The 22,383-nt window shown below is 41.5% G+C and overlaps 1 protein-coding gene across 7 annotated transcripts in view; it reads right to left on the bottom strand.

Annotated features, from left to right (window-relative positions):
* Positions 1-220: 220 nt before the first annotated feature.
* Positions 221-22,383, bottom strand: part of LOC134034352 (C-type lectin domain family 4 member M-like) — a 23,318-nt gene continuing 1,155 nt past the window's right edge. The window contains exons 1-6 of one of the 7 annotated variants that reach the window (XM_062478869.1): positions 4,118-4,390; positions 3,168-3,260; positions 2,895-3,062; positions 1,174-1,319; positions 956-1,056; positions 221-666 (exon numbers count right to left, since the gene is read on the bottom strand). In XM_062478869.1, the coding sequence (XP_062334853.1) occupies positions 501-666; positions 956-1,056; positions 1,174-1,319; positions 2,895-3,062; positions 3,168-3,260; positions 4,118-4,196 (753 nt within the window). In that variant the 5' untranslated portion in view covers positions 4,197-4,390 and the 3' untranslated portion in view covers positions 221-500. Of the gene's footprint in view, positions 667-955; positions 1,057-1,173; positions 1,320-2,894; positions 3,063-3,167; positions 3,518-3,701; positions 3,746-4,117; positions 4,391-5,010; positions 6,209-9,977; positions 10,082-10,203; positions 10,350-10,805; positions 11,189-17,971; positions 18,418-18,703; positions 18,808-18,975; positions 19,122-19,481; positions 19,992-20,834; positions 20,946-22,383 lie in introns of those variants that run through there. The other 6 variants (XM_062478872.1, XM_062478867.1, XM_062478868.1 and 3 more) reach the window with 6 other exon arrangements.

A 22,383-nucleotide genomic window follows, 5' to 3' on the forward strand; every position in this document is an offset into this window, starting at 1 on the left:
GCGGAACATTGTGACAAACTATGGAGGTTGAAGAAATTAGTTTTCTCTCATGTTGTGGTCAGTGGAGTTCTGTCCACCCAGTGTGCTACCTCAGAGCTGGATGACTTGCAGTCAGGTAGTCAGTATTTCCAACATTGCCCCAGAGTCACTGAGCAGGGTCTGGTACACAGCTGATGTCATAGAGACACACTGAAATGCAGGGTCAATGAGGAGTCCAGACAACATGATAAAAGGACTGTTTTATTTCAGAAATAACATATTTTCTAAGTAGGAAAACCAAGCTGAGTGGTAAATACAACTAGACAGTAATAAAATGTTTGAGTCTATGTAACTCATTCTTAAATCATGTACTTCATGTTAGCTATAGGAAGTGAAAGCTCATTATCACAGTTATTTCAGTCATGCAGCTATGACAGGTGTTATTGACAAGACAATAATGTAGCTGGAAAATTAAATGCATAGAAAAAAATTACATGCGTAGAAAACCCACAGTAGATCTGTTAGATCCCTCTCTCACAGACCCAGAAATTATTAGAATAACATCTGTTATCATTCCATGTTTTAGGAGGAGGAACTTGAGAAGGTGAGTAGTATATCTCAGCACAGTCCTCATCAACACTGCCTGGTTGGTGAAGGTAATTATCAGGCTGAGAGCCGTACCAGTACCTACAGGGTTAAATAACAACACACAGCCAGTCACACACTGACGTCCACATCTGGGTCATACAGTACGAGAAACTATTCTGTATCAGAGTTGTATATGTTAGTACTGTATATTTGTCATATAGCTTGATGTTAATGTGATTGGCTGAGTCCGTCTGGAGGGATTTAATAGGGCGATGCTGCTGGTTCTAATGCCCCAGACAAAGTCAGTCAAGCAACAATATCAAAATGTATAATATTTACTAATGGTTTGTTTTGAGTCAGGAGACTACAGAAAGTGTAGTTCTCTTACTCTGTGGTCAGTGGAGTTCCGTCCACCCAGATAAAAGTCCCTTCTGTTACTGTGTCAGTCAGACCGATCCACACTGTCTTGGTGAGATTATTCAGGAATACCTGTCATGGAGAAGGGTTTACGGTGAAGTTAGAGATTGGTCTCTTGATGTTGTACCTACTGTCAATACTGTCTTGACCTTTGTTGAAGTCAATCTGCTTCCTCTCTCCATCTCTCACCTGTTCCTCTGGGCTGTTTATGACCACCAGGTCTGCTTCTCGGTCTCTACAGTCCTGTCTGCTGTCAGACCAGGTTTTCATCTCAGTGGAGACGTAGTAACAGCTGCAGTTCAACTTCTTCCAACCATCAGGACAGCAAATTAGTTCTGTTTGAAGAAACACCAGTTACAGAACTTTGTTTTTACCAGCTGCAGCCAAACCTCCTCCCTCTATCTTTAGGGAGGCCTTTGTATTGAGCATGTTTCACTACACAATAACAACTTGCTACTGAATATACACTGACGTTTCTTTATTATATGATTCTGTTGTTTTGTATTGTACTACTCTATCTATGCTTCTCTGGTCTACTGTAGTATAAACAGTATGTTAACACCACAGTGTGCCAGTTGTTATGCATGTCACTTTAATCAAATTGTATATAAAGAAAAAAAATCTCAATCAAATCACATTTTATTTGTTGGAACCTTTTTACAAGCAATGTCACATGGGGCTTCACATACGCCCATAGAACTGCACCTAAACCAACCTAAACCCTCAAGACAAGGAAACACTCCAGAAAAACTCAAAGGAAAAAAGGAAGAAACCTTGGAAGGAGAAATTCAGTGAGGGATCCCCTCCTTCATTGACGATCAGTGACACAAAGAGGTGTGGACCACAGGCTGAACATTGCCATGCATTAAGAATACAGTACAATAATAGCAGTTCATTGAAAAACAGATATCCAGAGTTCAAAATCAGTGATTTGGCACATGTCAGTTTGAGCATTGTTAGCCACATGGCTGAGTAGAACCAGCACAGCATCACAGGACAGCCAGGCAGACAGGAAGTGACATGGGGAATCACAGGACAGCCAGGCAGACAGGAAGTGACATGGGGCATCACAGGACAGCCAGGCAGATGGACAGGAAGTGACCAGGGGCATCACAGGACAGCCAGGCAGACGGACAGGAAGTGACCAGAGGCATCACAGGACAGCCAGGCAGATGGACAGGAAGTGACCAGGGGCATCACAGGACAGCCAGGCAGACGGACAGGAAGTGACCAGGGGTATCACAGGACAGCCAGGCAGACGGACAGGAAGTGCCCAGGGGCATCACAGGACAGCCAGGCAGACGGACAGGAAGTGACCAGGGAACTTTATGTGGTCCATCATGGGAGGCAGATGTCATGGGAAGCACTAGTTCCAACGTTGTCAGACCAGCAACCTGACAGATGTTACATTTACATTTAGCAGACGCTCTTATCCAGAGCGACTTACAGTAAGTACAGGGACATTACCCCCGAGGCAAGCAGGGTGAAGTGCCTTGCCCAAGGACGCAACGTAATTTTCACGGCCGGGAATCGAACCAGCAACCTTCTGATTAATAGCCCGACTCCCTAACCGCTCAGCCATCTGACCCCCCAGATGTTGACAGCTCAACCTTCCACACCAAGTCTGTGCAACTCTATGCACTTAGACAGTACAATTTACTTATAAAGCAACGTAGACACACAACAACAAAAATAAGAACACATTTTTCTATGGGTACATTAAAGCATATCATGTATAATGTATAGACATTACCAGACCACCATGAAATACAACAATACAACCAGAGCATACAAGTGTTGCATCTTATTGACCACAAGACCTTCTATGGTGTCTCTCTATCTCTCTCTGTCATTGAGGTCTTAAAATTGGTCATTGGCTGGTCTCTCTCTGGGCAAATTAATATACTTACTCTGGAGATGGTCTCTCTCTTTGATCAGGCTGTCATACTTCATCTGGAGCTTGTTTCTCTCTCTGGTCAGGTTATCACTCTTGGCCTGGAGTTGGTCTCTCTCTCTGGTCAGGTTATCATACTTACTTTGGTGCTGGTCTCTCTCCACCACAGTCACTCTGGTTAGATCTAAAATATAAGTTTTCGTTTTTTTCACAGAGGTGGTATATTACCATAATATAAGAATTATGTTACATCCTAAGATTGTGTGAAAATTGTTCAAGAGAAGCTTACGGGAGAGTCCCACTCCTATGACCCCAGCCAGCAGGAGAGCACACAGCAGCCCCAGACACACTGCTGCAGCTTTATAGGTTCTCCTCTCTGAAACTGTGGACACAGTGTTTAAAAAAAAAGCATGCTCGTGTTGCCTGCATGTATATCTAACCCTACATGTTTGATATTTATGACTTGAAATCCTACAGTGGGAAAGGAACAGCTTGGAATTTTGAGCAGAGACCCACAATAGCCAATGAGCGCAAACTGACTGAGAAAGCATCACTAAACATACAGGAACACGGCCAACAATGAGACAAAAGCTCCATTTGGGGTCAGATGGCTGAGTGGTTAGGGAATTGGGCTACCAATCAGGAGGTTGCCGGTTCGATTCCCGGCCGTGCAAAATGACGTTGTGTCCTTGGGCAAGGCACTTCACCCTACTTGCCTGCGGTTGGGGGCCGATGGGGATTGTGTGCGTGTACGCACGCAATCCTGTGTGAACGCGAGTTGTGTTTCTGTCTGTGTGTGTCGGTTTCATTAGAAATGTCCCACCTGCCATGTGTCTGTCTGTGAGTCTCGACCACACGAGGCCTGAAACCCAGAAACAGCATCACAGGAAACTGTGGGTGAGAGTGAGCCTGCCTTTTCAGACAATTCAACTACAGTAGCGCATCTAGTGACCCATACACAACTTTCCTTCCTTCTTTCCTTGGAAAATCTGCGATCTGATGTGTAATTGTGATTCCCAACATTTGTGTAGGGGACCTCATGGTCGGGCTGGAGTGTCAACAAGGAAGGAAGGAAACTCAGAAAGTAGTTACTAGAAAACCTAAAAATGAGAAATACGCATTGATGCCACAAACACATATGCTTGTATTGTGTGTGTGTTTGTATGTATGTATGTATGTATGAATGTGTGTGTGTATGAATGTATGTGTGTGTGTATGTATGTGTGTGTTGCACAATACCGTTGTCTGGGCTGCGTTGACCCTGCTTGCGCGACACACCCTTGACATTGGCATACAAGTTCTCCTCCTTCTTCCCCATAATCCTTTGCTGTCCACAGAACCACACTGCTCAACCTCCTCACTCTGTCTTGACCAGGTTAAATCTCCACAAAATGATATTCCATTCACCTGATTTACAGCCCACGGTCCTACAGTCCACAACCACACTATGTTCCAAGTAGCTCTGCTACAGTACTGGACTGCTCTGGTTCTCCTTACGATTATCTACGTCTATATATAATATATATATATATATAAACATCTCTACTCTGTTCTACAGTTAACCAGCTACTCTGCTCTCCATACGTCTCTGCTCTTAACTTCCCCTTTCTCTCGACTTTGATGCCTAATGGTGACACCCATCAGTGACCGTCAGGAGAGCTGTAGAGAGTGTGTGTGGTTATGATGGGTTGAAGCAGGGGGTTGTGGGTAATAGAGGGGGTGGGGTAAAATGAGGTGGGAACAGGAAGACAATGTCAACCTAACTTCTGAGAGATTGTCTGTTGTGGATTGTGTTCCACCAGCAAATAGACTGAGGTACCTGGCTGTTTAGTTCATATTATTCTGGTACAGTTGACTGGGACCGACACTACGAACTACTTTTAGTGGAAGTCTCATTCACTCTTCTGTGAAACTGGTGAAAAAATATTTGAGTGTTAGTCATTAAACTTACAGTTATGGATAAGTATTGAACTTATGTGATTATGGTTAAGTATTAAACTTGTGTGTTTAGGGTTTGATTGCTGCACTTGCATGATTATGGTTAGGTATTAAACGTGTGTGTAAAAGTTTGATTGTGGTTCTGGTTAATGTAACAAGATGAGGTGTTGAAGACCACAGAAAGTACCAGAGCCTCAGGACAAATGATTCCTCTTTATTAAAATGTTGTTTGTTCCAAAAGATATTTTCAAAACAAAGAATGTTAACCAGAAAAAGTACAAAACACATAAACTTAAAGACAAACAACTGGTGGAAACAGTATTTAGAAGACATTATTGCACTGCTGAAATAGGCATCAAACTCAGGTTACCTCTCCCATAGACTGACCCTTATCTACCAAGAAAGGGCGGGTACGTTTGCACTGTATCAGGTGAGCTACAATGACACCTGTACGAAGCAAACAAGTACATTTTCTATAAACAGGTTAGCAGTCCAATGCAAGAATTAAGAATTAAACGTAACATTGTATTTTTATTTACATTTAGTCATTTAGCAGACGCTCTTATCCAGAGCGACTTACAGTGAGTACAGGGACATTCCCCCCGAGGCAAGTAGGGTGAAGTGCCTTGCCCAAGGACACAACGTCATTTCGCACGGCCGGGAATCGAACTGGCAACCTTCAGATTACTAGCCCGATTCCTTAACCGCTCAGCCACCAGACTCCATCAGACTGTTTATTTTTACTTTACTTTTAAATGTCTTCTATTCGACCTCAATGACCGGTCACAGACTTTGTGACGTAACCTCAGCGTTAGTCGTCGTTGACGACGACTTACAGTCAGGTAGTCAGTATTTCCCACACTGCCCCAGAGCCACGGCTGATGTCATAGAGACACACTGAAATGCAGGGTCAATGAGGAGTCCAGACAACATGACCAAAGGACTTTTATTTCAGAAATAACTTATAAGAAAACCAAGCTGTGTGGTAGATAATAAACTCAACTAACTAATAGAAATGTTTCTAGGTAGCTATATGAAGATTAAGCCTATGTAACTCATTATTACATAATTTCCTATATTAGCCAATAGGAAGTGAAAGCTCATTGTCACAGTTATTTCAATCATGCAGCTATGACAGGTGTTATTGACAAGAAAATAATGTAGCTAGAAAATGTAATGCATAGAAAAATTAATTATGCATAGAAAACCCACAGTTGTTAGATCCCTCTCTCACAGACCCATAAATGATTAACATCACATACGTTATCATTCCATGTTGTGGGAGGAAGAAGATTTGGATATCGAGGAGATGTGTATAATATCTCAACACAGTCCTCATCAACACTGCCTGGTTGGTGAAGGTAATTATCAGGCTGAGGGCTGTACCAGTACCTACAGGGTTAAATAACAACACACAGCCAGTCACACACTGAGGTCCACATCTGGGTCATACAGTATAAGAAACCATTCTGTATCAGAGTTGTATATGTTAGTACTGTATATTTCTCATATAGCTTGATGTTGATGTTAATGTGATTGGTTGAGCCTTTCTGGAGGGGTTTAACCCTTTCACACGTAGGTTCTAAATTCCTTGACTGGTCCCCCAGAGTGAGTTTTTTATGCGCGTGAGTTTGGATCAATCTCAACGTTCCAGAAATTGATTATGACGCATTAAAATTGAATTGTTATACAATTTCAGTATTTCTCGGTTCGCATTTTCCATTGACCTAGTTTGCACCCCGTATTAGTGACGAATACTCCATTCATTGGTTGTTTTGTTTATCCACCTTCTCGTTACGTATTTCTTCCGCTTCAGGGGACTGGCGGAAACCTTCAAAGTAGATATTTTGGCTATTATTCTGGTGACTGAAGTATTTGTATAACTCAAATTATACCACCCATATATTTTGCACGATACAGTACTGAGATGAAAGCATGAACTGTTGTATTTCACGAGGTGATGTTTTTGCCAAACTAGCTAGCTCGTAGTGTAGTAAAGAGTCAATCAACAAGTTAGCTGTTGCTAATTTACTAGGCTATGTTACGTTGTTTGTGTAGTCGGATTATAACGAATATAAAATAATTCGGATACATCCAGTCAGTCTAATTTGATTGCTATGCATCGTTTTGTTTTCTCTAGCTGGCTTCCATCTCGTAAACCTTCTGAGTTGGCAACGCAGCCCGTGTTCACAAAATAAGTTACTGGATGGAAGCCAGCTAAACGAAAACAAAACGATACATTACAATCCTAGTAATACGCTAGACTGACTAGATGCACTTGCATTACTTTGTTATAATCCTACTACACAAACTACGTAACATAGCCAAGTAAATTAGCAACAACTGTTGATCGTCAACCAAATTGACCTATAGGCGAGACTGTAACATGACTCCCAGACACCTCGACGAAAGGCGATCAAGCAAGCTCATGCTGCTTGGATACCTTCAAACCTTTTTGGTTGGCTTCAATTTATCTGGGAAACCTTTCTGGTGAGTAGATTATTTATACCCACAAAATATACACATACCTGTGGCATGATATTGAGACGAAAGCATGACCTGTGGTTGTTTTCCACTATCTGATGTTTTTTCTAGCTAGCTCGTAGTAAAGGGTATTATTCAGGTAACTAGCGATTACTAACTTGCCATGTTTAGTCAAATTAAAGCAAACACAATAATTCAGACATCCATTCTATATTGATGGCTATGTTTTGTGATCTCTTGCTACCATCTACTGTCATTAATTTCCGTGTTGATAGAAAATGTATTCCTCATGTATTGTCAGGCCACAGTTCAAGCAAAAATGAGAGGCAAGTGTAATTTGTTTGGAAAATCTGGGCTAGGCCTAGTTGATGGACGACATGTAGAATAAACCAGAATTTATGCTTATTCAATCTAACAACCTATTGAAATGACAAGACGGCAATGTATGACTGTAATGTTTCATAGGGTAATGAACACACCTCTTGTCATACCACTTGATTGCCTGCTGTTGACCGTTTTCTATATATTGAACATCTCCCTTTCTAATTTTACAGGTGAATGTTGGCCCGCACAGGCCCCGTTCCAAGAGACAGAAAATGACAGCACTGCTGTACAAACTGTCCATGTATAGTACATGGCCTTCTCTCAGGTTTCGGGCAAGTACGGTCAGCACAAAGTGACCATTCCTTGCTGAACATCAACGAGACCGTCGAACACCTAATTCCTTGATGTACCAGCAGCATGTTTATTTTTTGCAAAGGCTGACAGCCCATCCCACATCCTCACCACATTGCATAGAGGGACTATAGAGAGCATCCCGAGGAGCTGCACCACGGCCTGCAGAGGACAGTGAGGACAGCTGAGAAGATAGTCAGGATCTCTCTTCCCTCACAAACACAAACGCTGCATCCCCAAAGCCACACGCATTGTGTACAAACATGCACCCCCAGGCTCCTGTACATCATCACTCCACTCCACTCCACTTTTTTGCATATGGCTGCTACCTCAATAACTGATGTCCACATATGATTTTAGTAGGTTATGTTTACATTCACAGTTTCCCTTGCACTAGCTTACTTGTTTACATTCAGAGTATCCCCACTTATTGGTGTCTTGAGGCATTTGTCACAAATTGGATCTTGTCTTGTTGGACCAATCTTTTTTTACCTAATTCTACGTAGTTGTTGTAATTGTCTAGGTCCTGGAAGAATGTTGTTTCATTTCATTGTGTACTGTAAGTATATGATGACAATAAATGCCAGTTGACTTATCATGACAACAGACCCAGAAATCCCAAGCCCTTCATGATCCTGGATGTCCATAGTGGATCCTGTGTAATGGATCATGTCCTAAATATAGCCAGTACATCACACAACTCAAACATGCTGTACCTTTTTGCCGATATGTTGACGGAAGCCTTGCCTACCCCTACACAGCATCAAGGTTTTAAATAATTTGTATATATTTTTTATAGCTGTGTGCTGAATGTTTGTGGTAATGATATTCCTTGATATGTAACGTGAAAATGACGAGATTGTACCCTTTCCTGGACATGTACCTGAAATGAGTAAAGGGATACTGTGGTAAAAATTAAGAAACGTGTTTGTGTGGGTTTTTTAACTTACTAAAATATTTATTAAAATAACTTAGTACTGTCATTACTGTTCCGATTTTCAAATATTCACACAAGTGAATCCACAGTGAATGGATATGATATATTATCGTAGTGTAGCTGTCGACAAGCTAACTTGGCTAATACCGATAATGTAGGCTGCCATGTTTTTTTGTTTTGATCAGTACTCAATGCATTGTGGGTGTCAAAGGGTCAACGAGATAACCTACTCTTCTCACGAGAAAATACTGAGGTGTACGGGGTCAAGTGGTACATCATCAAGGGTCACATCTGTTGCCGGGAACACAAAAAAATCAAAGATGGCCTCTAGTAGCTCAAAACGAGACGAAAGACAGACGCTTGTCGGATGTTTTGGATGCATATTTGTGAATGTATATCTATTATTTCGATCTCTGGTTGGTTATACAATAGTAAAATGTGTTGAAACTTTCAACACATTTACTAGCGTGAGTTATTTTTGGTTAGCTGTTAGCTAACATTAGCTAAACTAAATAGTCTGAACGATTTCATATAGATAATAAAGGTAAACTTTCTCCAAATATACAGTGTATGTATATTATTTCGATCTCTGGTAGGTTATACAATAGTAAAATGTGTTGAAAGTGATATCCAAGTCAAGGAAAACGAATAATATCATGGTTTATTAGGTGCAGTGAGTGAAGCGTGAGTTATTTTTTGGTTAGCTGTTAGCTCACATTAGCTAAACTAAATTGTCTGAACGTTTTCATATGGATAAGGTTAACTTGTAAAGGAAAGGTAAACACATGTTTATAATATATATGTAGGCTAATGTTGAACTCTCTATTGTGACGTTTTTGAACAAAATTGGACGTTCTAAAGGACGCGTTCCAACACACCGGTGTGTTGGTACGCTTCAGGGACCAGCCAGTTCTCAACACACCGGTGTGTTCGTACGCGTCAAAGGGTTAATGGGCTGATGCTGCTGGTTCTAATGCCCCAGACAAAGTCAATTAAGCAAAAATAGCGAAATGTATAACATTTACAAATAGTTTTTTTTCAGTCAGTTGTAGAGTAGTTTCTTACGTGGGTGTGGTCAGTGGAGTTCCGTCCACCCAGATAAAGTTCCCTTCTGTTACTGTGTCAGTCAGACCGATCCACACTGTCTTGTTGAGGTTATCGAGGAATTTCTGTCATGGAGGAGGATTAAGAAGAGTTTTATTCAAATTGGTATCAAATTAGACCTTACCCTGTACATTTATGTTGTTCCCAGTCCTCTCCCCCTCTCCCTCTCTCCCTCTCCATCTCTCACCTGTTCCTCTAGGCTGTTTATGATCACCAGGTCTGCTCCTCTCCCTATACAGTCCTGTCTGCTGTCAGTCCAGGTTTTCATCACAGTAGAGACGTAGTAACAGCTGCAGCCTATCTTCTGCCAGCCAGCAGAAAAGGAAGTGTCATCTGAAAACACAACAGTTAGAGAACATGTCCTACTGACTTGGCTCCATCCCTTGGTCTCTCCCACGTATTCGAGAGAGAGACCAGCAGAGTGCTCACTGCACCTGCATCGTCAGCATGTCTGTGATGTAGCTACGTTTTCGGACCCCTTCATTTTAGCGCATTTTATTTTGTCGAGTTTTTGAAATCAAAGAAATGGTTTCTTGAGTTTGGTGTGGAAACACATTTAAATGTATTAAATATATATTCAGACTGTATTATATTATTCTTTATTTCAATTTCTCTTTAGCCCAGCATTTATAGAAAAACATTATACATTAATGCACAGTTATAAAAGTTTAATATGTGTGACTTTAATTTGTAGTTTATATCACAACTAGATGTTGTAAGGCTGAATACGTGACGATAGCATTGCTCTGTTATAAATGGACAATATGTTTAAAACAACACAAAACTTACTGCATAGCCTTTTCTTAAGTTCATCTCTCTCTCTGGTCAGGATGGTGTTACTGGTGTTAAGCTGGTCTCTCTCTCTGGTCAGGTTAGTGTTAGTGGTCTGTAACTGGTCTCGCTCTCTGGTCACGTTGGTGTAACTAGTCTGTAACTGGTCTCTCTCTCTGGTCAAATTGGCGTAACTGGTGTTCCATTGGTGTCTCTCTCTGGACAGGTTAGTGTTCATGGTCTGTAACTGGTCTCTCTCTCTGGCCAGGTTGGCGTAATTGGTGTTCAGCTGGTCTCTCAGGTGGGTCATGTTACTGTAACTGATCAGTAAGTGGTCTCTTTGTTGAGTCACATTGTTGTATTTGGATTGTAGTTGGTCTCTCTCATTCTCTCTGAATTGATCTTATTTAATAGGAAAGAGAACAGCAAGTAAGACTAAATAGACAATGTTATATTCATCAATATAGTTTAGTTTTTTTTTTAAAGATTACTCAACAACACTTTCCATAAAGGTTACATTAACTACCAGGTAACTAAATAGCAATAACTACAGTAAGAACATTGTAGGAACATTGGAATTTCGATGTCATTAAATGGTGTTAAACGTTAGTGGTCTAGGGATCACTGTGTAGGAAGTCCCAGTGTGGGGGAGGGGTGTTAATGGGTGAGTGGGTGTTGTAAAGGGACAGTTGAAGGTCTTAACAAAACAAGATCAGTGTTAACATCCACTTAGCCCTGGGAAGCACAACCTCCTCCATGCCAAGTTTCACCTGTGTAATAACTTGTACCACTAAACTGTAATGATATGTAACTCCACTGCAGCTTTTAAGAACCCAGAATGTTTTTATACGCTATAGTTTAACTTTTAAACTGTAAAATGTAAACGGAAGTGAATGCAACCTTAATGTAAAGTGTGGCAGACTGTTCTATATCAGTTAAAAAGTTTTTTTAAACCTGAGTTTTTACTGAGGTCAGGGAAGCATGGACACTTTTGTACAAAAGTTCTACATTTTAAATTAAGAACTGCAAGCACGCACTCTCTCACTATAATAGACACACACACACACACAGACAGCACTTACCAGCCAAGCGTAGGGAGATGTTGAGAGTGACTTGTAGGACACACAGCAGCCCAAAGCTCACTGCTACGATCCTGCACAGTCTGATCCCTGCAGGACAAACACAACATTACACCATGAGATGTGTTAAACACAACATTACATCATGAGATGTGTTAGGGAACTGGCATTTGTGGTTAATCAGCACAAATATTTATCCATTGTACCAGTTTGGTACAAGGGGATGTATGGAAGGGTTCTAGAGAAACAGTGATTCCGACCATATTACTGTCTGACACACCTGGGATTCACAATACCGTGAAATGAAAGATACATATTTATATTAGCAGTCCTTGCCAGTAATTACTTTACTGTGTGTGTGCAAGCACCTGTGTGTGTGTCTGTACAAACTGGAGTTCCCCGTACATACTACAACATTTTTGGAAAATCCAGTTAATTCACTGGAAATTCCATTACTAAATACAACTTCAATCGGATGTAACAATTCTATAAATCACGGGAGGCAAATTAAGTCAGTCGTTTTATACTAGTTTTCCCTAGTCGACTGAAGTCCAGGTGAATGGACTCCAGGCAGGCTTGGGGGACATCTCACCATTCTGCATCTCTCCATCTTTCTGTCTCCCGCCATCCTCAACGACCCTCTGGTTTAAGTATTCGGCCATCCCCCTCCCCCTCCCTCCCTCCCTCTGGAGGGAGGGAGGGGTTGTGGGTTCTGTGACTTTGCTGGGTTCGGCATTCTGTTGTTGAAGTTCTTTTGGCTTTCTGTCAACGTAAGAATTAAGACATGTCTCTTCCTTGTCGAGATCCGGAACTTTCTCCGTCTTCAGTCCTCTGTCTTCGCTGCTCTCTGACGTGAAGTTCACGTTCTCGTAACAGACGTCTCCGCTCATCTCCATGACCGGGTCTATTCTGACCCCTCTCTCTGCTCTGCGTCCAGATCTGAGAGGCGCTGCACGTTCGTGGGGATATTAAATGTCCCCTCACGAGGAACTTTCATTTTTAGGAAGCTCTGCGAGAGGAACACACTCAAACAATGGACACAGACACGTTACAGTGCAAGCTTCCACATAAAAATAAATAAATCTAAATGTATTTGTATAAACCTTTTTACAAGCAGTGTCACAGAGGGCTTCACATACGCCCATAGAACCGCCCCTCTCAACCAACCTCAACCCTCAAGGAAGACAAGGAAAAACTTCCAGAAAAACTCACTAGAGGACCTGGTAATTAAGACCTCCCACTGCAGAGGACGTTCCTCCTACAGGAGAGGAATTCAGCCATTGGAGGGACGTATGCTTGACCTGCAGAGAGCAGAGAGTGTGTACAGTATTTATGTGCATCATTGCCATACCTCTATTGAGATGATGCTGCTTTGGCACTGTGTCTTGTAAAATACAGACCATTCCTTGGCACGAATCACTAACACTGTTAGCTGTTACAGTAACAGTGATCATCTGGTACTTGATTGTGTGCTGCACTTCTGATGTGCACTATTGGGTAAGTGTCTGCCAAGTGAACACATGTAAATGTGTTCACGTGTGACCTAACTTACATGTATTAATCGGTGTGCTTGTTTAAGCTGGGCAGGTTTTATTTTTTCAATAACCTATGAATGTTCCGCATTGGTTTCAATCGTTTGTTTGCATTTCCCTCTATTTCAGTGATTGTTTGCCAACAACTTCCCTTTGGCATGATCAGCATCACTACGTAGTGTGTGTAGTTCTTCTTTTGGCTTAGTCTCCACCTCCAAGGCTCCATCATCCCAGACTGCAGGCTGTGACCCCCTGTGGGATTAACATTGCCAGAATGACTGGTGGGAGGGGGAGGGAGGGTGGGGGAGGGAGGGAGGGGGAGGAGAGGGAGTGAAGTACCAAGTGAAGTACCAGTATTTTTCAATTGGAAGATAATTGTGTTGTAATGGTGGTGTGGTGGCAAGGGGGAGGGTTGTGCGTGTGTGTTAAGGCAATTTTAAAACCTGTGTAACTTTACTCTGTTGCAAGTTGAAACCAGATGTTAAAGTAACACTCACACACCCACCACACACACACACACATACACACACACACACACACACACACTACAATCAGGACCTGTCCAGCAAACATAATGAAACACTTGGCTGAAGGCTGAAGTGTAATAATTAAATAGCCTAAATGTGCATTTAACTTTTTTGTCAAAGAAAACAATTATTATTTAACAACGAACATTCTTTTACATTCCAGCAGACATTATACTGTTATGGTCTTCGTTGTTTGGGGGGATGGTTATGATGCGGTTAGGGAGTCGGGCTATTAATCAGAAGGTTGTTGGTTCGATTCCCGGCTGTGCAAAATTACGTTGTGTCCTTGGGCAAGGCACTTCACCCTACTTGTCTCGGGGGGAATGTCCCTGTACTTACTGTAAGTCGCTCTGGATAAGAGCGTCTGCTAAATGTAAATGTATTGATGATATTTCATAATATCATAGCCTGATAAAAGGCTTGTGGCCTACAGCTAAAACAGCCTGGGGTCAAATTGACACCAAACATAATAGGAGGGTTACATAAACATGCCTTTACACGCTAAATGTCTGTTATTACATGCTATATTAATATAACTTTTAGGGAGGAACACTTTTAGTTATGACGTTTAACTATACTTTGTCACGAAATATAGTTGTAGCAAATAGCAAATGTTCGTCTTTGAAACTACCCACAGATTTGAAAATTCCGTTGGCTAATTACTGGGCCTAACCTAAATAATGAAAATAAATAATAACTGAACTTGTAACAGTTTTGTTGCAAAGCACACTATTATGGTGAAATGTTATCTCGTGTTTGTTGAGTTAAAACCGAAATATTGTTGTTGCATAGCAAGCATCATAGCAAAAAGGCTAACAAACGTAAGAGTTAGCCTATACCCACCAATTAACATTAGCCCTTCATTCATGACATGGATACCGTAATAATCATACTGAGACATATTTGCATACCTTTATCTTTTTCTCGTTTCTCCTCTTCTTCTTTTCTTTTTTTTCGAAATTGGGCACCTGATGGCTTACTTGACCTTTTCCTGTCCATCTTCTTTGGCACTCAACAGTCAACAGATTTCCCATCCCCCCAACACTGTCACTCACGACCAGACGTCAAGACTAAACCAATTCACCTTGGTGACAACAATCGTTTTGTGTCACATATTTTTATTAGCCATTTCACACAAATAAAAAAAACAAAAATGTGCAGGAACTTTAGGCCTATATTTATAATATTATGAATGAAATGTGCGTTATTTGGAAGAAAGTCGAGGTGCAACTGACTTTAGCCCACTAATTTAGAGTATTGCACTATACAGTGGACCCCCCCCTTGTCCGTTCCATTTGGGAGACCCAGTCAGGTGAGCTGTCTGTCCCCCTCCCCTTTTTTCACACAGTTGCTGTGCACGGCACCTTCTCAGCAAGCAGGGGTGCCTGCAGCTGCCTGAAGGGGGCGCCAATTTGCCAATTCCCCACACAGTGAAATGATAGAAAAGAGAACCGCTTTGCGGCGCAGATTTTTATTTATTTATTTTATGCTTGTGCGCCCCCCACGTGACATGAAAAAGTGCCGCCCCGGGCAGCTGCCCGGTCCGCCCGTGCCTAAAACCGCCCCTGATCGTTGGCACCACTCCAACAGTCACTGCCTCAGTCACTATATTAGATTTTAAAGACACCCTGTGTGGTGATACCAGATCATACTGCCCCTCCCCCCCAGACCTTTAATAAGAGCAGACCAGGAAGAGTCGCCAGACAGCTCAACCAATCAGAGCAAGAGGGACTGAGATGCACCAGTGTCAGAGTGCAGTGTCAGATCAGCACCTCTTCCCCCCTGGGGGTCACTGACAAAGTCCCCATGGATGTGAATGGCAGATAGCTGGACGGGAGTGAGAAGGGTACCTCACTGGGACCCCCATGGGCCTAACCCATCCTTGCTTCGGGTCAGGTAGGCCACCAGTGCCACTGCCTTGGCTCTGACCGCGCTGGGGACACGGTGACTGCAGTGTCTTTGCACAGTAAAGCCAGATAACATGTTTGAACAGTAGTCAGGTGGCTGAGCGGTTAGGGAATCGGGCTAGTAATCAGAAGGTCGCTGGTTCGATTCCCGGCTGTGACAAATGATGTTGTGTCCTTGGGCAAGGCACTTCACCCTACTTGCCTCGGGGGAATGTCCCTGTACTTACTGTAAGTCGCTCTGGATAAGAGCGTCTGCTAAATGACTAAATGTAAATGTAAACAGTAAAATACTTGCACATGATTGTATTGTTCAACACTTTTATCGGTAGTTCTTCGGTTAACTGCCGTGTATGATATGATGTTCTTTGTATGCCGGGTGGTTGGATTGGCCACGCCTCCTGTGAAAGATAATGACATGGTGTGATTAGCGGACCTCGGAACAACTGTTCCACGGCTCAGTGAATCAAGTCACATAATAATACAGATGTGAGTTGCATGCAGTTATTTTAGTGAATGTGAGAAACAACAATAGAGAACTCATGTCATATGCTAAACACTTCCTGAAACACTTACACTGAAACACTTACACTGAAACACTGAAACACTTACACTGAAACACTTACACTGAAACACTTACACTGAAACACTGAAACACTGAAACACTTACACTGAAACACTGAAACACTGAAACACTGAAACACTTACACTGAAACACTGAAACACTTACACTGAAACACTTACACTGAAACACTTACACTGAAACACTTACACTAAACACCACTGAAACACTTACACCAGGGGTGGCGAACCTGCGGCTTGCGACAGGGGAGTGTCCAGGGAGTGGCCAGGGGTGGCACTGGCCCCCACTGAAAAGTGATTGGCCACCACTGGTGCTACCCCTACCATGCGATCGGCTATTGGCTGACAGTCTTGTCCATATGCATGAATACTGGCCAATGAAAACAATCTAAAATATGAGGGGCGGGAGTTCAGGCTGAGTGGCATGTTCAACAACCACACTGGAGAAGCATGAGAGAAGACGCTGATGATACTAACGTCGATTTTTCCACGTTAGTATCATCACCCCTGGCAACTATTGGACACGTCCCTGCTAATCTGCTGATTGTGATTAACATGAGCATGTGTGAAATCCCTGATTTCACTCAAACTGGAAGGAAGTTTATGCCTCTTTAACTACAAGATCTCTGTAAGCCAATAGGAAGTGAAAACTTATAATCACAGTTCTTTCAATAACGCAGGTGTTATTGAAATGACAATAATGTAGTAGGAGAACAAAATACATGGAAACCCCACAGTAGATCTCCACTGTTAGCCTAGATCCCTCTCTCACAGACCCAGCGTTTTTTTAAATCACATCTCATGTCATTCCATGTCCAGGGAGGACGAACATGTGGTTCATGAGAAGATGAGGGGTATATCTCAGCGCAGTCTTCATGAACACCAGCTGATGTGTGATTATCAGGGTTGTTGCCCTACCAGTACCTACAGGGTTAAATAGCAACACACAAACAGAACCAGACAGTTACACACTGAGCTCCACATCTGGGTCATACAGTATTGGAAACCATTCTAAATGTGTTCAATTAGAGCTGTATATGTAAATACTATAGACTGTATACAGCCAATAGTGTGTGGACACCCATCACCATTCTGACAGCCTTTCATTACAAACCCATGGGCATTATTTGGGTTTGTTCCCTGGTATGTGAAGCCATTCTGAATATGATGAGTCAGAGTTCTAATATTCCCCACACAGCTCTGTGTTGATTGTGATTGGTCGAGTCTGCCTGGGAAGATATGTTTGTTATAATTCACCATGCAAACTCATTCAAGCACAGGTTAGAGTGTATTTATGTATTAATTATGTAATTATTAATGAAAGATTATTACTTCAATTAGCGGAACATTGTGACAAACTATGGAGGTTGAAGAAATTAGTTTTCTCTCATGTTGTGGTCAGTGGAGTTCTGTCCACCCAGTGTGCTACCTCAGAGCTGGATGACTTGCAGTCAGGTAGTCAGTATTTCCAACATTGCCCCAGAGTCACTGAGCAGGGTCTGGTACACAGCTGATGTCATAGAGACACACTGAAATGCAGGGTCAATGAGGAGTCCAGACAACATGATAAAAGGACTGTTTTATTTCAGAAATAACATATTTTCTAAGTAGGAAAACCAAGCTGAGTGGTAAATACAACTAGACAGTAATAAAATGTTTGAGTCTATGTAACTCATTCTTAAATCATGTACTTCATGTTAGCTATAGGAAGTGAAAGCTCATTATCACAGTTATTTCAGTCATGCAGCTATGACAGGTGTTATTGACAAGACAATAATGTAGCTGGAAAATTAAATGCATAGAAAAAAATTACATGCGTAGAAAACCCACAGTAGATCTGTTAGATCCCTCTCTCACAGACCCAGAAATTCTTAGAATCACATCTGTTATCATTCCATGTTTTAGGAGGAGGAACTTGAGAAGGTGAGTAGTATATCTCAGCACAGTCCTCCTCAACACTGCCTGGTTGGTGAAGGTAATTATCAGGCTGAGGGCTGTACCAGTACCTACAGGGTTAAATAACAACACACAGCCAGTCACACACTGAGGTCCACATTTGGGTCATACAGTATAAGAAACCATTCTGTATCAGAGTCGTATATGTTAGTACTGTATATTTCTCATATAGCTTGATGTTGATGTTAATGTGATTGGTTGAGCCTTTCTGGAGGGGTTTAATGGGCTGATGCTGCTGGTTCTAATGCCCCAGACAAAGTCAATCAAGCAAAAATAGCGAAATGTATAACATTTACAAATAGTTTGTTTTCAGTCAGTTGTAGAGTAGTTTCTTACGTGGGTGTGGTCAGTGGAGTTCCGTCCACCCAGATAAAGGTCCCTTCTGTTACTGTGTCAGTCAGACCGATCCACACGTTCTTGTTGAGGTTATCGAGGAATTTCTGTCATGGAGGAGGATTAAGAAGAGTTTTATTATCCTGATCAAATTAGACCTTACACTGTACATTTATGTTGTTCCCAGTCTTTTACTTTCCATCTCTCTCTCTCTCTCTCTCTCTCTCTCTCTCTCTCTCTCTCTCTCTCTCTCTCTCTCTCTCTCTCTCTCTCACCTGTTCCTCTGGGCTGTTTATGATCACCAGGTCTGCTCCTCTGTCTCTACAGTCCTGTCTGCTGTCAGACCAGTTTTTCTTCTCAGCAGAGACGTTGTAACAGCTGCAGCCTATCTTCTGCCAGCCAGCAGAACAGGAAGTGTCATCTGAAAACACAACAGTTAGAGAACATGTCCTACTGACTTGGCTCCATCCCTTGGTCTCTCCCATATTTTTTTTTTTGAGTTTTTGAAATCAAAGAAATGGTTTCTTGAGTTTGGTGTGGAAACACATTTAAATGTATTAAATATATATTCAGACTGTATTCTATTATTCTTTATTTCAATGTCTCTTTAGCCCAGCATTTATAGAAAAACATTAAACATTAATGCACAGTTATAAAAGTTTAATATGTGTGACTTTAATTTGTAGTTTATATCACAACTAGATGTTGTAAGGCCGAATACGTGACGATAGCATTGCTCTGTTATAAATGGACAATATGTTTAAAACAACACAAAACTTACTGCATAGCCTTTTCTTAAGTTCATCTTTCTCTCTGGTCAGGTTAGTGTTAATGGTGTTCAGCCGGTCTCTCTCTCTGGTCAGGATGGTGTTACTGGTGTTAAGCTGGTCTCTCTCTCTGGTCAGGTTAGTGTTAATGGTCTGTAACTGGTCTCGCTCTCTGGTCACGTTGGTGTAACTAGTCTGTAACTGGTCTCTCTCTCTGGTCAAATTGGCGTAACTGGTGTTCCATTGGTCTCTCTCTCTGGACAGGTTAGTGTTAATGGTGTTCAGCCGGTCTCTCTCTCTGGTCAGGATGGTGTTACTGGTGTTAAGATGGTCTCTCTCTCTGGACAGGTTAGTGTTCATGGTCTGTAACTGGTCTCTCTCTCTGGCCAGGTTGGCGTAATTGGTGTTCAGCTGGTCTCTCAGGTGGGTCATGTTACTGTAACTGATCAGTAAGTGGTCTCTTTGTTGAGTCACATTGTTGTATTTGGATTGTAGTTGGTCTCTCTCATTCTCTCTGAATTGATCTTATTTAATAGGAAAGAGAACAGCAAGTAAGACTACATAAACGATGTTATATTCCTCAATATAGTTTCGTTTTTAAACAAAGATTACTCAACAACACTTTCCATAAAGGTTACATTAACTACCAGGTAACTAAATAGCAATAACTACAATAACAACATTGTAGGAACATTGGAATTTCGATGTCATTAAATGGTGTTAAACGTTAGTGGTCTAGGGATCACTGTGTAGGAAGTCCCAGTGTGGGGGAGGGGTGTTAATGAGTGAGTGGGTGTTGTAAAGGGACAGTTGAAGGTCTTAACAAAACAAGATCAGTGTTAACATCCACTTAGCCCTGGGAAGCACAACCTCCTCCATGCCAAGTTTCACTTGTGTAATAACTTGTACCACTAAACTGTAATGATATGTAACTCCACTGCAGCTTTTAAGAACCCAGAATGTTTTTATACGCTATAGTTTAACTTTTAAACTGTAAAATGTAAACGGAAGTTAATGCAACCTTAATGTAAAGTGTGGCAGACTGTTCTATATCAGCTAAAAACAATGTTTTTTTAAACCTGAGTTGTTACTGAGGTCAGGGAAGCATGGCCACTTTTGTACAAAAGTTCTACATTTTAAATTAAGAACTGCAACTACCATAATCCAATCGGATTAAGTGCTTTGTTTGTTATGGACTACAACACCAAGAAGTGAACATCATCATGATTATACAACTTTAATAATTAACTCAATTACAAAAACGATACTTATTAATCATTGTAACTATCGTCATCAAATAGCTTTAAATTGCTGTCACTACACACAAAATAAATCGTTGTGTGATGTTTTAAAACAGATATACTCACTGTATAATATTCCCAGGGCTGTGAACGCGGCCAGCAGAAGAACACACAGCAGCGCTAGACACACTGCTACAGCTCTGGAGATGCTCCTCTTCGAACACCCACAACTTAAAGCTTTGCACACACACACAGACATTTTTTTTCTTTCAACCTTTACAAATTTTTCATCTAACATTTTTTCCAACCTTTCAAAAAAAAAAAATCACGCACAGTGAAAGGAAAGCATATAGGGAAGAGGAGAACAGAGAAGCCTAAAACATACTAGAGTAAAGCAGAGTTTAGTAGAGTCCTCATCAAGTTCTCTCATCATTGATGCAAACCTATTTTAGAAAAAAAAACTAAAATATTTCTTCAACTTTTAGAAACTTTTGTAGATTCTTTTTTAACCTTTCGGTAAAAAAAATCGAAAGTTTTTTTCCACACACAGTGAAAGGAGAGGAGAGCGGAGGAGAGAACAGAGAATCCTAAAACAGAGTAGAGAAAAACATCAGAGTACAGTAGAGTCCTCATAAAGTGCTCATCAATGATGTAAACTTTTTTTTAATCGAAAATATTTTTTTAACCTTTTAAAACTTTTTTCCAAAATATTTTTTAACCTTTCAAAACCTTTGTTATGTTTTTTTTCCACCCTCCGCGTCATACACGAAAGTTTCCTCTTTTCCGCTTCAAAGACAACATTTGAGAGACACAGTTTCAGCCAGGTTTGTCATATCCGCGGTTTTCTATCCAAATTGGGCTACTTTGAAAACTGTGTCGCAGGTGAAAATGTATTGGTCGCGGGTGGCGGGTTTTTGGGCTACTTCTAAACCTCATGCGGCCGTCGCATTTCTGCCCCGTGGTGACCTGCGCTGGGAGAGAGGGAAACAGCACGGATGGGGAAAGTGTCTGGGGAGAGCGACCGACCAGTAAGAGTTCTTAACTTACACACACTACCTTTAGTAATGTCTCCTCACTTTCATAAAGTAATTGTTGCTTGGTGGTGATAGGAAGCGGCACAATTAAATAATTTGCTGTAATGAACCAATGAAACGTGAGAATAACAGAAAACAAAACAACAGAAAACAAGGAAAATATTAATCCACCAGTCATTTTTACATTTGAACTATGGAGGCATCTATTGGATAAATGTGGTAACTCCTCTGTTGTACACCCAAAAAATATTGGGCTAGTTTTCAGGGATTTTGGGCTGGTTTTGAGCACTTGTTGGGCTGGAAATTCTTCCGAACCTGGCAACCCTGGTTTCAGCCCATCCGCAGATTGAATAAAAAGTGGATAAAACGACACAGAGGGTTAAGTGAGAGCCGGACTCCGGCAGAATATATATATATTGTTATCGTTTTCCTAACCTTGTTCTGCTGTATGTTGGCCGATGTAGCCTAACCGGTGGAAGGAATGACGTTAATCTCCCGAAAAATACAACCGACCGAGGAATAACCTCATTTATCGTTTTTACCTTTTTGTAAAATTCGCTTTTTGTTATAAATGCACTTGCCGTGCTTAAAGTTGCCTGTTGTTCGGGTTCCATTTATAAACGGTAACGCGCCTCAGCCCG

The sequence above is a fragment of the Osmerus eperlanus genome, chromosome 14 (assembly GCF_963692335.1).
Source record: "Osmerus eperlanus chromosome 14, fOsmEpe2.1, whole genome shotgun sequence".
In the NCBI taxonomy this organism is placed as follows: domain Eukaryota; kingdom Metazoa; phylum Chordata; class Actinopteri; order Osmeriformes; family Osmeridae; genus Osmerus; species Osmerus eperlanus.